Genomic DNA, 16,101 nt, shown 5'->3' with positions numbered 1-16,101 from the left:
TTAACATGTTCTATGATGTTTAAGATTGGGCAGTTCATATGGTAGCCACTGTCCAATGATCCTGACTCCTTTTTCAAAGGATATTAATTTGAAAGCTCATTATTTATTTGATATCCCGTATCCATTAGTCATTACGGTTGATAGGTACACAATTATGGTAAATGTCCCCAATTGACCATGAACTTCCTTTAAACATATATCAGTGCTTAAATGGTCATGGTTTTCTTTTTGGTTCAAAAATAAAAGTCATCTTTCTAAATGAAATTATATAAAGTTATGCAAACTACAATAATAAGTTCTGTAGCTTAGCTTGCTGAGTTAGAATAAGATATCAATGGAGATTGGATCTAAATTATAGTAAACTGTTTTTTTGAGAGGAATGTGCATCTTCATTTCTCCTGTAACAAACTTGGATTCAAGATTTGTCATTTTAATCGGTTCATCTTGTCTTAAATCTAACCTATCTAAATTTAATCTTTTAGTTTTCTATCTTGTGAATTGATCATGCTTTAGACTTACCCAAAAAAGATCATGCATGCATAGTCAGGACCTCATGCAAGGTTCAGACATAAAGCAAGCCGGGACCACAGTCACCATGTAGGGTTTGAAAAAGTTGCATGCCTTCTAAAGTTGCTAAAGGAGGAATCTGCTAAAAGTTTGCTACAAGTTATTCATGAGTACACCTGCGAGAGATTGTGATTCTATTGGCAAATATTTTTCATCATGAGATTGTAATTTAATTAAAGGGTGTAGAAGTACAAGCCCGATTGAGATGTAATCATCTAATATGCTACTGCATTTTTGGACTTTCATATTCAAATGCAATTTTACATAACAAATTATTTACCTGTTAGTGACCAAACATATAACAACTTTTTTATTTTAATAAGATTCATTCATGAAAAGTTATTTAATTTTATATTGGCTGCCAACTTATGGAACCTTCATGTTTGATTGCTAGGTTCTATTTTCGTGTTTTATTTTCCAGTTTGTAAGCTAGGTTCTATTTTCATAGTTTGGTTTACTGCTACAAGGGGAAGAAAAAAAAAACTGAGTAGAACTCGAGTCTTTTACACTTGAGTTCCATTACGCACCAAAAAAAAAAACAAAAACAAAAACAAAAAACAAAACAAAACAAAGTAAATCGAGCATTAAAAGCACGAGTTCTATTTAGTACTCAATTTCACTAGCAATGAGTATGCCAGGCAGAGAGTTCAAAATTATTTACGGCCAAATGCCACTAGAAAAATTCCCAGTGAAAATCGAGTCTTTGAAACTCAATTTACATTTCAGTGGCTTTTTGGTAAATAAGTCCAGTATAAATCAAGCCTTTGAAACTCGATTTGCACTGGCATTTTTTTTTTTTTTATTATTAAAATACTGGCAATTATTTACAAAGGTGCCACCCACATCGAGTTTCAAAGACTCGATTTCCACTGGGGGGGATTTTTTTTTTCTTCCCCCACCTACAACAGTAAACCATAATTTTTTTTTTCCTTCCCCCCTGCAGCAGTAAACCAAATCTAGAACACATCACATGGGCAGTAGTAAATAACTAGATACGAGCATAATATATATATATATATATATATGATACCAGTCAAAGGGAGAGTACATCAAATGCAAAAAAACTGGATTAAAACAGTTACTATTTATGGGCATTATAATTGCCCTCTTAGCTACAGAGCAGACAGATTTAACCACTACATGAGGCACACAAAAAACATTACTAGTTATCATTGCTTCAAACAAGGCCCCTGTGGTTGAACTTGCCAAAGTACTAGCTACTAATGCCAAAGTACTATCATTGCTAGCATTATAGGCAAAAGCTGCATAACACAACTAATGTAACAAGTACAATGGATAGCAAATAGTTCAATTATAACAACATTCAGCAATAAACAAAATAACAACTGAGTCGATACAACATAGTCTACATAATCACCTAGCACTTGTCCATACTGATACAACATAGTCTACATAGTCGCCTAGCACTTGTCCATATCGAAAATAACCACAACTCCCACGTAAAATGCCATTCCAAAATTGAGTCTCCGCTCGCCTGACAAACATTAAAATATGGTCGTTAGTTCCCAAATGCGAAGAACAAAAAGCAAATGAAATTCTGAGCATATTATATAAAAACAGCAATAGCACTTGCCTAGTTTGTAACACTACCGCTTGTCGAAACCCCACAAGAACCGCTTGTTAAAGCCCATGGGAATTAGGATATCTTCTGCGGTTATGCCCTTCTTCATGACACACTTCGCATCGCTGCCTCGGTTGAATCTCCCTCAAGTCCGAATGTTGCCTTTGGCTTCCCCGTTCTCACCGTACCCCCATCCATTTCATTCCTTATTATTGACTTCACAGGATAAAATTTGGCCTGCAACAGATTTGGGTCAGGCACCCATCGTGGTCTACGAACATCCCTCCACAATGACTCTGACTTTAGCACCACAAATTGATGTGCATATGTATGAATGGCGTTGTCCAAACTGTAACATGGGTCAATATAGCTGGTTGCATCGAGGTGCAAACTCTGAAGAACTTTAATTGCATGTGAACAAGGGATCTTAATGTTTTTCCACTTTCCACAACCACATGTTCTAGCAAATACATGCACTTCATGACTATGGTTTCCCCCTCCACAACTATGGTTTCCCCCTCCACCACTATGGTCGTTGTACGGGGTAAGCACTTGATATACACCATTTTCATGATTAAATACCCTCATAGTGTGTCTTGAAGCTTTGTGCACATTTTTGGTATAGATCCCCATTGCATAATCACTCCACATCTTACCTCGAGAGAGATCAAAAGTAATTTCTTTATGTCGATCATGGAAATATGCAACAAGTTTTCACCAAGTGAACTTAACCATTGCAACAATGGGCAAATCTCAGGCACCTTTAAGTACCCCATTAAAGCACTTAGAGATATTGGTTGTCATTGCCCCGTAACATCTTCCACCATCATGTGAATGGGTCCATTTGTCCAGATCCTCACTCATTAGATATGTGTATGGCATATAGCGTTCAAGATGGTCATCATCAGGGTCTACCCTCCTCAGTGCATTAATCTCGACATCCATAATGGTTTGCATTATAGACTCAAATTTAGTTTCATGAGTCGCATATCCAGCTTTCAAAGCCAATACCTTTAGAGTTGGGTCATTAAAGTGTGTGTTGAAGTTGCTAGCAACATGTCGAAGGCAATATCGATGAAATACCCGTAAGCTTCCATTATCACCTCTAGGCCACTCTGCAATGGCGCATTTGATACCTTTATGTCGGTCAGAAATAATGCAAATGTCCTCGTCAGGTATCACATGCCCTATTGAAATCCTAAGACACTCTAAAAACCACCCCCAATTAGGCCCTAACTCCTTGTCCACAACAACAAAGGCGAGAGGCAAAACCTTTTGGTTAGCATCGGTTGCCATTGCACTCATCAACACCCCTCGATATTTACCATACAAATGAGTCTCATCAATACTGATCACTGGCCTGCAATATCTGAATGCAGAAATGCATGGAGCGAATGCCCAAAATACATAGCGCAGTAACGTAGTACCAGCTATGTCCCTAAGTATGGTGTGATAGTTGTACTGGGTACCTAGATCCTGATCCAAGTATGCCAACAACAACTTTCCCAACCTTTGGTAAGACTGCTCACAATCCTCAAATATCTTAGCAATTGCCTTTTGTTTTGCGTCTCATACCTTATAGTAAGAAAGCTTATGATTATACTTAGTACGTATGATGTCCCAGAGCTGATCAATACAAGCAATGTGATCCTATCGTAATTTTCCCACAATTTCTGATGCAACAAAATTAGAATCCATCATTTTACTGTCTCTTCGCAGGCCAAAGGGTATACAACTATGTGGACCCACATAAGACGTGATCATCCATAGACCAATAAGTTTAGCCTTCATGAATGCTCCAATATACCACTTGCAATTGGTGTCAATGTATGCGGTGCACAATTTAGTTTTGGTCGACCTTCGAATTGTAAAATTTCTATTGTCCTTTGCTGCATATATTATTAATGCACGCTTCACCGCCTTTTAATTTGCAAAAGTCACCTCTTTACTAAAATGCATCCTATCTTCCCAAGTAGAAACAAATGGTATCTAAAGACGTGAAGGATCAACCATATTTTTTCAAGTATTTGCATAGAATGACTTGGCAGGAGGTGTGTAGGCAATGGTCGTGTTTATATCATGCTGGACGCCAATATCATCGTCCACATCACCTTCATCATGATACTCCATATTTTCCTCTTCAAAATTGGGAACAAGTTCATGGTCATTCACATCCCTGTCAAAGTCGCCTCGCTCAATCCTCTCTTCGTACTCATCCATATCATCAAGATTTTCACCATTATTCGCAACATGATCTTCGTCTTTGTCTTCCTCCCCTAAATGTGTCTATTGAGGTTGAAGTGTTTCACCAATATTGGCAATATGATCTTGAGATGGGAGTGTATAACCTCCCACTGTATAGTCTCCCATTGTAGTGCATTCATCATCTAAAGCTATAAATTGTAAAGATGTAGTTGTTTGTTGCACCTTTTCGGTATCAACTTCTGCAAGCGGCTCTGAACTTACGTACAACTCAGCATTATTTACTTGGGGCATTTTATGGATCCTATTAAACATGATCTTTACATGTTTGTCTTCTTTGATCGCCATATACCCGTAATTTATCCGTTCATGAAGGACTTCTTGTAGGTAACAGTAAATAATCTTTATGTCATAACAAGCAGGGTTTAAATTCAATTCTTCCATTATTTTCATCTTCAAATCATTAAACATCTTCAACTTACGATGTATCATCATGTAGTAGCATTCAATACCCAACCCTCTAAATGGGAATCAGTCAATCTCTTTAGGATTGACAAGGGGTCCACCGTAATATACATTTATATCAATATTCTTCAAAGATTGTAAACCTATTAGAAGTCAAGTATAATATGTTAGTTACATATATTATCTCTTTCATTTAACATCAATTACAAAACCTTTTCTATCTACTCAAAGTTCAAAAATTACAACTTCTTACATCATATGCATATACAAAACACACCCCACATTTGCATATGCTCACCCCACATCACATACAAACACACTCAATCATTATCATTTCATACTCAAACAAAAAAAAAAATCTAAAGACAAAACTCACCCCCATTACAAAATTTCAAATCATTCTAACAAAAATATAAAGAAAAATATCAAACCAAACAACAACAAAAATAGTCATGATAAAAAGCCTAACAATACAAATATATCTACAATATTTTTTACTTTTTATAAAAGCATAGCAAATATATAAACTAACTTATTACATCATATGCATATACAAACCCCACATTTGCATATACTCACCTTATCACATACAAATACACTCAATCATTATCATTTGTTTCTAAGAAAAAAAAAAACATTCATCATACTCAAACCAAAAAAAAAAAAAAAAATACTAAACACACAACTCACCCCATTACAAACCTTCAAACCATTCTATCAAAAATATAAAGAAAAATATCAAACCAAACAAAAAAAAAATAGTCATGATACATATCCATAAAAAAACCTAACAATACATATATGTAACTAACAATTAGAGAGAGTGAGTGCTATAAAAACCTTACCTGACATGAGGATGTGTAAATGGAGGGTGAGTTTGATTTGAAGTTTTGTAATGGGGTGAGTTTTGTATGAGAGTGAGAGATGAAGAGAGAGTTGCTGGGTTTTTTGGTGTGGGAAATGGAGAGACCCAGACTCACATTATAAGGACTAAGGACAAGCAGCTACCCAACCACGTGGGCGTTTGTGGACCAAACCTTACAAATTGAGTCTCTAAGACTTGATTACTTTGTTTAAAAACCGAGTCTCTAAGGCTTGATATCTAGCTGGAGTCCACTAAATGCAGGTGAGCACATAAATCAAGTATTTAAGCGTTGAGATATAAATCGAGTCTCTAAAAATTGATTTCCAGTGGACGCTACGTGAAAAAGCGCTAACTCAAACCTGATCAGAATATAAAAATCGAGTCCCAAAAACTCAATTTATAAGCCCTAAATTGAGTCTTTTATACTCGAGATGCTAGTAATATATATACTTTCAAAACAATGCCTACTAATTATATGATTAGACAAACAGGTTAATTCCCAATTTTCGCACAAATTACTCCCTCTCAGTCTCTCTCTCCATAACCCATCAGGCGCCACTTCTCTCTCTCTCTCTCTCTCTCTCTCTCTCTCTTCGTTCTCTCAGAAACCTCATTCACCTTAATTTGGGATCAAACCCACCAAGAAAACCCCGCCACTTCTATCTCTTCAAGAATCGAATCAAGTGAGTCGCTTTTTGTTATTATTATTTATGTTTCGTTGTTTTCTACTCTGCCAATTAACCATTTTTTTTTCTATGGTGTGTCTACGCAAAAGATGAATTTTGCGATGGAAGAGCATGAAAACAACAACAACAACGGTGGTGACATATCGCAGAGGGCAAAGAAGCACAAGGGAAAGCACGACAAGCCAAAGCCTTGGGATGATGACCCCAACATCGACCGCTGGACTATTGAAAAGTTTGACCCTTCTTGGAATGAATCCGGAATGCTTGAACTCAGCTCCTTCTCCACTCTCTTCCCTCAATACAGAGGTTTAATTATATTTAATCTTTCACTTTTGGGTGTTTGTTTTTGGGTTTTTAATTGCTTTCTTCTTCTTCTTCTTCTTCTTCTTCAGAAAAGTACTTGCAAGAGGTTTGGCCAACTGTGAAATCTGCTTTGAAAGAGTTTGGCGTTTCATGTGAACTTAACTTAGTAAGTGTGTGTCTGTAAGTTATCAGATTCATCTCATATTAATATTAGTAAATACTCCCTGAAGTGAAGTTTCTATTTTTCCATTGTTTTACATTTGAATATTCTGTGCGTGTGTCTCAGAAAGATATGTGTTTTTCTAATTCATTTTATGATTTATTACTGCTTAGGTCGAGGGGTCCATGACAGTGTCAACAACCAGAAAGACTAGGGACCCATATATTATCATCAAGGCTAGGGAACTTATTAGGCTTTTGTCAAGAAGTGTCCCTGTTCATCAGGTACAATTTTTTTACTCTTGTTTTTGTGTCCGTATTGTATGAGTTTTCTTTTCTTTAGTGTTACAAAGGCGTGAATTACTGCCCAAGTGTGCACAGAACAATAATATTTAAACCAATAACTTTGCTTGACTTTTTCATTCAAAACTATTTCAATTGAACTCTATTGTGACAGCCTTTTCATTTTGGCTGGTTTTCATTTTTTTGTAATTTTAGTTCTTTTAACAACATTTTTGTGGTAGGCAATAAAAGTACTAGATGATGAAGTGCAATGTGACATTATCAAGATTGGTAACTTGGTCCGCAGTAAGGTATGTATTGCTTTACTTGCACCAAATGAATGCTGTTTGTTGACTCATATTTCTTAATAACTGAAGAGATATCTGTTGCAGAGTCTTGTTTATGTCATTAAGCTCTAATATGTCTATAATATTGCCGTTTATACTGTGTGGGTTTAGCAATCATTCTTTGAAAGTGTTGTTCCCAGTTTTGTGTGCTCTCACAATGGATAGAAATGTATCAATTCATTCATTGTTGGCTAGTAAGATATATGGGGAGGCGCAGAGCTAGAATGTTGGATTTCATAGAGACTTTAATGATTGAGAATTGGAGTCGGTGAACTCATTCATAAATGTTCTTTACTCAAGTGAATATCCTTAGGAGAGAGCAAATGAGTGGGAAATTGAATGGGAGCGGTAGATTTGATGTTCGTTTGTGTTACTTTGTCTTACGAAATTTTTGCACTGATGCAGAAAGTTTGGTAACTTAATTGAAATCATTGCTCATTAGATCTTTGTTCGATTGATCTTGTGCATGGGGTTTTACTAATAGCAATACCATTGTCGATTTTAAAAAGTCACTATACTTTTGTGCATATTTCATTTTTTTGTAATCTTTAGGCTTCTTTGTGTTCATTATATTTGTACATGAAGTAGTCTCTTTTCTCAATAAAATACCATTACTTATTAACAAAAAACAAACTACAAATTATGTTAATTTGGATTTTGGACATAACTCTAACAATTTCATTATAATCCAAACTTTAGGGGATCAAATGTAGCAATTGGAAGTTTGTGAACTAAATTGTGATAGAGCCAAACAACAAAGCGTAAATTGTAATTTCTCCCTATATATATATATATATATATATACACTGATGTAAACAGTTGTGTAAGGGAAAATAATTAGTTGGATTCCAAGGTGATTAACCTCCAATAAAATGAGAAAGAAAACAGAATTTTGGAGTTTAAACTGCTTGCCTCTTATTCATTCATTACTCAATTTAAATGGTGTAGCTGGATTCGTACTTGTATCTCGACAGTGCAGTTCTCTGTTTTGGTTAATGGGTCTCCAGCTGATTTCTTTGGCAGTTCTAGAGGATTGAGACAAGGTGATCCACTGTCTCCCTTGTTATTTTTAGTTGTGATGGAGGTGTTTAGTAGGATGGTGAAGAGAATGGAAGGGGCAGGTTTACTTAGTGGTTTTAAGGCAGATGGTAGGAGGGGTAGAGGTGAATGTGTTTCCCACTTGCTGTTTGCGGATGATACTATTTTGTTTTGCGATGCAGAGGTGGAGCAAATCCTTCATGTTCGGCTGCTGCTTCTTGGTTTTCAGGCTGTGACTAGTTTGAAGGTTAACGTAGCTAAAAGTGAGATTGTTCCTATAGGAGAGGTAAATAATATGCAGGCTTTGGCAGAGTTTTTGGGTTGCAAGATTGGGGCCTTGCCAATGACATATCTTGGTATGCTATTGGGAGCGTCCCATAAATCCCCTTCTATTTGGAACCCTATTTTGGAGAAAATTAAACGGAAGCTGGCAGGGTGGAAGAAGTTGTATTTATCTAAAGGTGGTAGGTTGACACTGCTTAAAAGTACGCTTTCTAGTCTTCCCACCTATTTCTTATCTTTGTTCACCATTCCTACACATGTGGCCAACAAAATTGAGAAGCTTCAAAGGGACTTCCTGTGGGGTGATTCTAAGATTCATTTATTGAGTTGGGATAAGGTTTGTTTGCCTATTGCTAATGGTGGTTTGGGTATTAGGAAACTGACCACTTTCAATAAAGCCTTACTAGGAAAGTGGCTTTGGCGTTTTGGGATTGAGGAGAATAGGCTTTGGAGGAGGGTGGTAGCTTTGAAATTTGGGGAAGAATGGGCGGGGTGGACCTCTAAGTTGGGAAGGGGTGTTCATGGGTGTGGTTTGTGGAGAAGTATCCGGATGGGTTGGGAAGTTTTTAACAAATATGTCCAGTATAAGGTGGGGGTGGGGGATAGTGTGAAATTTTGGTCTGATAGGTGGTGCGGAGATCTCCCTCTCCTTTCGGCTTTTCCAACCTTGTACAATTTTGCTGCAAACAAAGAGGCATCTGTAGAATCATCTTTGATATGTCAAGGAGCAGGGGATAGGAGAACTTGGGATGTTCGTTTCATTCGGGATCCTAATGATTGGGAGGTAGATGTGGTGGATGATTTCTTTCGATTCTTGGCTTCCTATGTTCCTTCTGTGACTGATGGTGATCATTTGAGATGGATCTTGACAAAAAATGGAGATTTCACTATCCGCTCATATTATCATAAGTTACATGGCTCTTCTTCCATTGCTTTTCCTTAGAAAGGTATTTGGAAGGTAAAGGCTCCTCGGCGTGTCTCTTTCTTTGTTTGGACAGCCGCTTGGAATAGGATCCTCACAGGAGATATCTTAAGTCTCAGGGGCTTTGATTTTGTTGACTGGTGCATTATGTGTCGTTGTTGTGGTGAGACAGTGGATCATTTGTTGTTACATTGTGGAAAGGCTTATCGGCTATGGTGTTTTGTCTTTAGGACTTTTGGGATTTCTTGGGTTCCCTCGCGTACGGTGCAAGATTGTCTGTTTAGTTGGTGGAATTGGTTGGGAAAGCATTCATCTAACATTTGGAATCTAGTACCACTTTGTTTGATGTGGTGCATTTGGAGGGAACGCAATCGGCGGACGTTTGAGGATCTGGATAGATCTGAAGACCAGCTGCTTGCTCTCTTCGCTGGTTCCCTTTTTGATTGGGCTAGGGCTTGGGGACTCACTTCTAGTGACTCTATTCCTTTTTTCCTTAGCTCTCTTTTTCTCTGTAATTTAATGCTTTTTTTGTTTTTCTTTTTGTTTCTTTTCATTTTTGTACTTTTGTTTTGCAGGTGTTTTCTTGGCATCTAGCAGTTTTTTGAATATATTTTTCTTACCTATCAAAAAAAAAAAAAAGATAACATCTACAACCCATTCATAATAGCTGTAACAGATGGCAAAGTAAGATTCTTTGCAGGGTAAGATTGGCTAATTAGCCAAAACTTCAATAAAATCATAAAGTGTAGGTCTACTCAGATTTAAAGATGGCCAATGAAATAATGATCCTACAAATTGTGATTCAATCCCCAGAGTAGAAACTCCTTAGTCTTCAAAAGTCCTTTTCTTCTCCCGACAAATAAGCCATATTTCATACTCCAGTTTTGAAATATCTGGGTCGTTGCCACCAAACTCAACATGCCTTTCACTGTCTTAGGCATCACTCAATTTTCTCCAAAAGGCCAGAAATATGGAGTTCCATAATTCAATTGCCTCTGAACAATGAAGCAGCCAGTGATCAACAATTTCCTCACTATTCTGACACATAGTACCAATCTGCCAGCACCATACCCCTTTCCACTAAATTATCTTTAGTAAGGAATTCTCCCAAGTCACAAACCACAAAAAGAAAAAACCAACCTTAGTTGGGACTTTTACCTGCCAAATATCCTCCAAGGGAAATCTAAGCAGCTACCACCTCCCCAACCCTCATAAGAAGAATGGACACAAACACTTCTTACCCAAACTCCAAAACATCTTGTCCTCCACACCTGTTTGGACGGGGAATGAATAGAGAGTTTGGAAAAAATGAGCACACATATCAAGCTCCCAATCATAAGCAGCTCACATGACAGCTGTATGATTGTTTTCATAATTTGACAAATAATAATATAGAAAAAGGTCCAACATTTATTCAGTTTGAGGAGAAATCAATTTATTGATATTTTCCAAAACCAAAAGTTTATGAGCTTTTCCAGATACAATATATTGCAAATAACCTCCCATAGTACATCCCCAGTGTACTTGATAGATGTATATATATATATTGCAAATAAACTGAAATGTTATAGGGTTGTAAAATTTAAATCAATTCTTGGGTCTTGGTCTAATTTTGAAGTGGTGTGCAGGAACGCTTTGTCAAACGAAGACAACATCTTTTGGGTCCTAATTCTTCCACTTTAAAGGTATGTACAGTGAGTACATTAGAGAAAACTGAAGGAAAAACTATAATGTTCAGCTAATTGGTTGGCATGGTCACTTTGACATGTTATATTGGTAAATGTTCTTTTAATTCATTTTCACTGGCTTAACCCTAATATTATTGAGGTGCAGGCACTGGAAATACTGACAGGCTGCTATATTCTCGTTCAGGTAATCATTAGTTTGTTACTTGGCTTTGTTGTTTTTGATGTGCCACTATTTTTTGGTTCCTTTGGTTCCCCTCAGTAAAATAATGAAATGAAGGCTTTCTCTTTTATATTTGAAACATATAGGGCAATACAGTTGCTGCTATGGGTTCATTTAAAGGTTTAAAGCAAGTTAGGCGGATTGTGGAAGACTGCATACTAAATAAAATGCATCCGGTATACCATATCAAGGTGAATAGCCTGGCCCTTTGTTTCTACTGTAATTGGTGTTTTCTTTTGAAGACCTATCAACTTAGCTATTGTCACCTGAAGATCTGCCAACATTCTTAATCTCTCTTTATCTCCTCCCCCCAAATATTCTCTTTCTTGTTTAGGTTCTTATGATGAAGAAAGAGCTTGAGAAGGATCCAGCACTTGCAAATGAAAACTGGGATAGGTTTCTTCCAAAATTCAAAAAGTATGACATCTACTACACTTTTTGTTGTATATGGATATAATCACTTTCTTTTTGTTTCTTCTGTCTAATTTATTTTCTATATTATAAATTGAGTAATGCTACAATCACAAACTATTTACAACTTTTTTACAAACTATTAGCATGACAAATTCTTACTGATTTTCATCTGGGCCTACCACTAATATCATTTTTTTACTTACCAATAACCACTCACCAAAAGAACAATTTGTAAAAAAGTTTGTAAAATAGTTTTTTCCTATAGCATTTTCCTTATAAATTACTCCAATAACTTATATTCAGGAAAAATGTTCAACAAAAGAAGCTCCAAACTAAAGAGAAGAGACCATATACACCTTTCCCTCCTCCACAACAACCTAGCAAGGTGAGAGGACTGCTTCTAGTCTCTACATATTTTAGATTCCTGCAAGAAATTGAATGCTTTAAAGTACTGTTATTATCACATCAGGTCCCAGTTCCCCTGGCCTCTTAAATGTCACAAGCACTCTCTTTGATTAAGTGTTGATAGAAATTAGGCTACTTGTCGCTTTGCTTTTATTTAGGTACATATCAGGGTTTAAAACCCTCTAACAATATTATTGATGGCTGCTTATTGGCATTGATAAAGAGTCAAATTTTGGCAGTTCTTATTTTTTATTTTTGTTTTGATTGCTGCTTTATTGTCTTTGATTATATTGCTCACTCAGTTTGATTATTTATATTTTTAAATATGATTTCATGACTATTGGTTTTAATTCTGTATTTAATATGAATGGGGCAGATGTATTTCCATTGCTGAGGTATATTTATTAAGGAATTGAGGGCATGTTTGATATGCACATCAAAATACAGATGGGATGGGAATTACTATAGCAATCAGTATTCGTGGAAATAAATTTAATTTCTGTTCATTTGCTTGGATTGCAGCAATCCTTGGTATAATTTATCATGTAGTATTCATCTATTGTTTGTTTCAGCCTTTTATAATTTATCTGTTCCTACCCTTAGCAGAATTTATCTCATAGTATTCATATATTATTTTATATAAGATTTATAGTTATATATGATTTAATGTAATTTCTTGCTATTTATTTAATTTAACCTTTATTTTATAATTATATATAGCAATAATGAATGTCAATTTATATCATAAAAAGCTATTAAATAATATAAATGGTAGTAGTTTATCTAATAATTTGTATTATTTTGTATTTGTATATGGAAGTGTGTTTATCTATTAGACTTTGTATATGATAATAAATATACAAAATGGTTATAATATATATGTCAATTATATATTAAGTTATGGTTTCTATGTTTGATTTTATTTCTATTCTCATTTTCATTTATATTTTTGTTATTTTTATACTATATATTTAATTTATGCTAATAATAAACATATATATATATATATATATATAAACTATTCCTATTTCCTAGATATCTAGAATATCTATTCCCAACTCTCAAGCAAGAAATACCTATTTAGTACTTTAGTAGGAATTTCTCTATTTTTTATTTATTTATTTTGGTATTCTTCTTATCTATCCATGTTATTACTGTTAGTGTTATGTAATGATACTTGTCATACGTGGGTTCCCACTTCCCTGATTCCCATGGTAAATATTTTGAATGATCAATCATGTTTCAACGTCAAATTCCATTACCCTGTTATGCTTTGTTTGGACTGCTTTTTAAAGGGAGATACTAATGCTCTTGCTAATTTTAGTTGGAGATGATAAGGAATTTGCTACTTTACTTTCAGTGGGATTTTTTTTTTATCTGGTTCCTTGCATAATAGGATTTCTTCCTCATCTTTTGTTTCTTTAATTTGCTGTCTCAAAGAGAAAACTACTAATATATATTGGAATGCAATGTTCTATGTTATTTTCAGATTGATGAACAATTGGAAAGTGGGGAATTCTTCATGTCCCAGAAAAAGAAATCAGCAAAGACATGGCAAGAGAAGCAGGAGAAGCAGGCACAGAAAACTGCAGAAAACAAAAGAAAAAGAGAAGCTGCATATATTCCCCCAGAGGTTGTATCCTTAGGCTCTTTAACTCAGTCACCTCCATCTTTTTCACATTTCAGACGTGCTCTTACTTAATCTCACTTTTATCCCAATGACTTTTTATCAATTTTGGTTTGTCAAATATCAGGAGCCAAGAAAGCAGGATACAAAATCTGAGGATGGTGATAAAGATGTGGCAACCATGGCTATGTCTCTAAAGGTATATAAAGTATAAATATCATGATTTTTGGGTTTTCTTACTTTCTAGGACTTGTCCATTTTAATATAAATGCTTAAATTGTTGGTTCTACAGAAAAAGGCGAAGGAGTTTGGGAAGCAAAAATTGGGTGAGAATGTCAATGCTGAAGTTTATATTGCCACAGCTGGGGAACCTTCCAAAAAGAAATCCAAGCGCAGAGAAACTTAAAATATGAAGCTGAAGCTTTTTATTGCAGTCAGACTAAGTAAAATGTGTTCACTGTTTGGTTTTAAGTCCGCTGTCTATGATTGGCCAAGCTTGCATGCCATGATTCTTAGATGTTAGAAAAATTGAATTAGAGTTCTAATTTTTGCCGTGCATGAGAAGAATGTAATTTATCGATAAAGCATTGACTTCAACATCTACAATTAAGAAATTTTCTTTTAGTTCATCTTGGTTTGTTTTAGACAAAATCACTATTTTGGTCCCTACATTTTGGAGTTACCGTCAATTTAGTCTCTACATTTTGATAGCAATTAATTTGATCCCTATTATTTTCATCTTGTAGTTTATTTGATCCCTTCCATTAACTCATTAACGGAAAATGTCTACGTAGCTAACAGTGTGCATGTTTGGCACACTTGAAGCTTAGGTGGCTTAAGAAATAATTAAAAAAAAAATTAACATAAAAAATGCCATCTCATTATTTAATAAATAGAAAAAACCATATCATCAAAAAAAAAAAAAAAAAAAGAACGGATGATTTTTAAGCCAAAAAGAAATGAATTTAGATAAAATAAAACCACAAAAATCAAAAGTCTCTATTATTTTCTTTCAATTCAAACCCACAATTAATAGAACTCAAATACAAGACTCACTGACACAATGAAACAAAGCATAAATCAGATCCAAAGCAAAATAAAAATAAGACACCCATATCTAAACAAAATTGACCCTGGATCCACAATCACAATGACAATTAAAAAGAAAATTTTTTTTTTTTTTTTTTTTTTTTTTTTTTTTTTTTTTTTTTTTTTTTTTTTTTTTTGTCTTGCTCTTGGTGATGGAAATTAGCAGAGAACCATTGGCCTACATTTGGTAAAGCCTCTTAACTCCAGTGGTTGTCTCTTCCGACGAATCTCCACTTCATCTTATGGTACTTCTTGGGATCTATCTTCATACCACTCTTCTTTTTGATTTCCTCAACCTTAACATTCTCATGGATGAGGAAATCAGCTTCCCCACCATCATCAACAACGAGATCGTGACCCTAGTCGAGAGCATGCTTGGTACACCACCAGTACTCCTGGAAGGTCTCGCCATTTCAGGCGAAGACCATGACCAAATTACAAGCGAAACCTACGGCGGTGGCTTGGTCATGTTTTGAGAAAATATTGCATGAATGCCAACGGACTTGGGCACCAAGGGTTGTCATGGTCTCATTAAGGACAGATAGTGTGTTGTATTTGAGTTCCATTGATTGTGGGTTTGGTTCATTTTCTAGCAAATTTTTCTTTGTTTGGTTGTGTTTGGATCGAAAGAAAAGGAAAGAAAATAACAAAGACTTTTGAGGTTTTATTTTTATTTTTTTAAATTCATTTATTTTTGGCTTAAAAATTTTTTTTTTTTTTTTTTTTTTTTTTTTTTTTTTTTTTTTTTTATTTATTTATTAAATGTTGAGGTGGCATTTTTTTATGTTAATTAAATTTTTATAATATTATTTCCTAAGCCACCTAAGCTTCAAGTGTGCCAACTGTGCACACTTAGCCACATAGATATTTTCCGTTAGTAAGTTAACAATAGAGACCAAATTGACTATAATATAAAAATAACAGGGACCAAATTGGCTGCAACCAAAATGTAATGACC

The 16,101-nt window shown here is 35.2% G+C and overlaps 2 protein-coding genes across 4 annotated transcripts; one reads left to right on the top strand and one right to left on the bottom strand.

Annotated features, from left to right (window-relative positions):
- Positions 1 to 2,254: 2,254 nt before the first annotated feature.
- LOC115965419 lies at positions 2,255 to 2,782 on the bottom strand. Its single transcript, XM_031084639.1, has one exon. The coding sequence runs from the start codon at positions 2,780 to 2,782 to the stop codon at positions 2,255 to 2,257; it is 528 nt and encodes a 175-aa protein (XP_030940499.1).
- A 3,389-nt stretch (positions 2,783 to 6,171) lies between these two features.
- LOC115975728 (KRR1 small subunit processome component homolog) lies at positions 6,172 to 14,723 on the top strand. 3 transcript variants are annotated; one of them, XM_031096634.1, is made up of 13 exons: positions 6,172 to 6,364; positions 6,457 to 6,673; positions 6,760 to 6,836; positions 7,004 to 7,114; positions 7,354 to 7,422; positions 11,329 to 11,385; positions 11,534 to 11,572; positions 11,695 to 11,799; positions 11,943 to 12,025; positions 12,326 to 12,407; positions 13,917 to 14,060; positions 14,182 to 14,253; positions 14,347 to 14,723. In XM_031096634.1, exons 2-13 carry the CDS (start codon positions 6,457 to 6,459, stop codon positions 14,458 to 14,460), a joined length of 1,170 nt encoding a protein of 389 aa, XP_030952494.1. In that variant the 5' UTR covers positions 6,172 to 6,364; the 3' UTR covers positions 14,461 to 14,723. The 3 variants fall into 3 exon arrangements, with proteins under 3 accessions (XP_030952494.1, XP_030952495.1, XP_030952496.1); XM_031096635.1 differs by lacking the exons at positions 11,329 to 11,385; positions 11,534 to 11,572; XM_031096636.1 differs by lacking the exons at positions 7,354 to 7,422; positions 11,329 to 11,385; positions 11,534 to 11,572.
- The last annotated feature ends 1,378 nt before the right edge of the window (positions 14,724 to 16,101 follow it).

This window comes from Quercus lobata, chromosome 2 (genome assembly GCF_001633185.2).
Source record: "Quercus lobata isolate SW786 chromosome 2, ValleyOak3.0 Primary Assembly, whole genome shotgun sequence".
Lineage (NCBI taxonomy): Eukaryota > Viridiplantae > Streptophyta > Magnoliopsida > Fagales > Fagaceae > Quercus > Quercus lobata.
The sequence above is the reverse complement of the archived record's forward strand: the minus strand, read 5'-3'. Positions and strand labels throughout refer to the sequence as shown.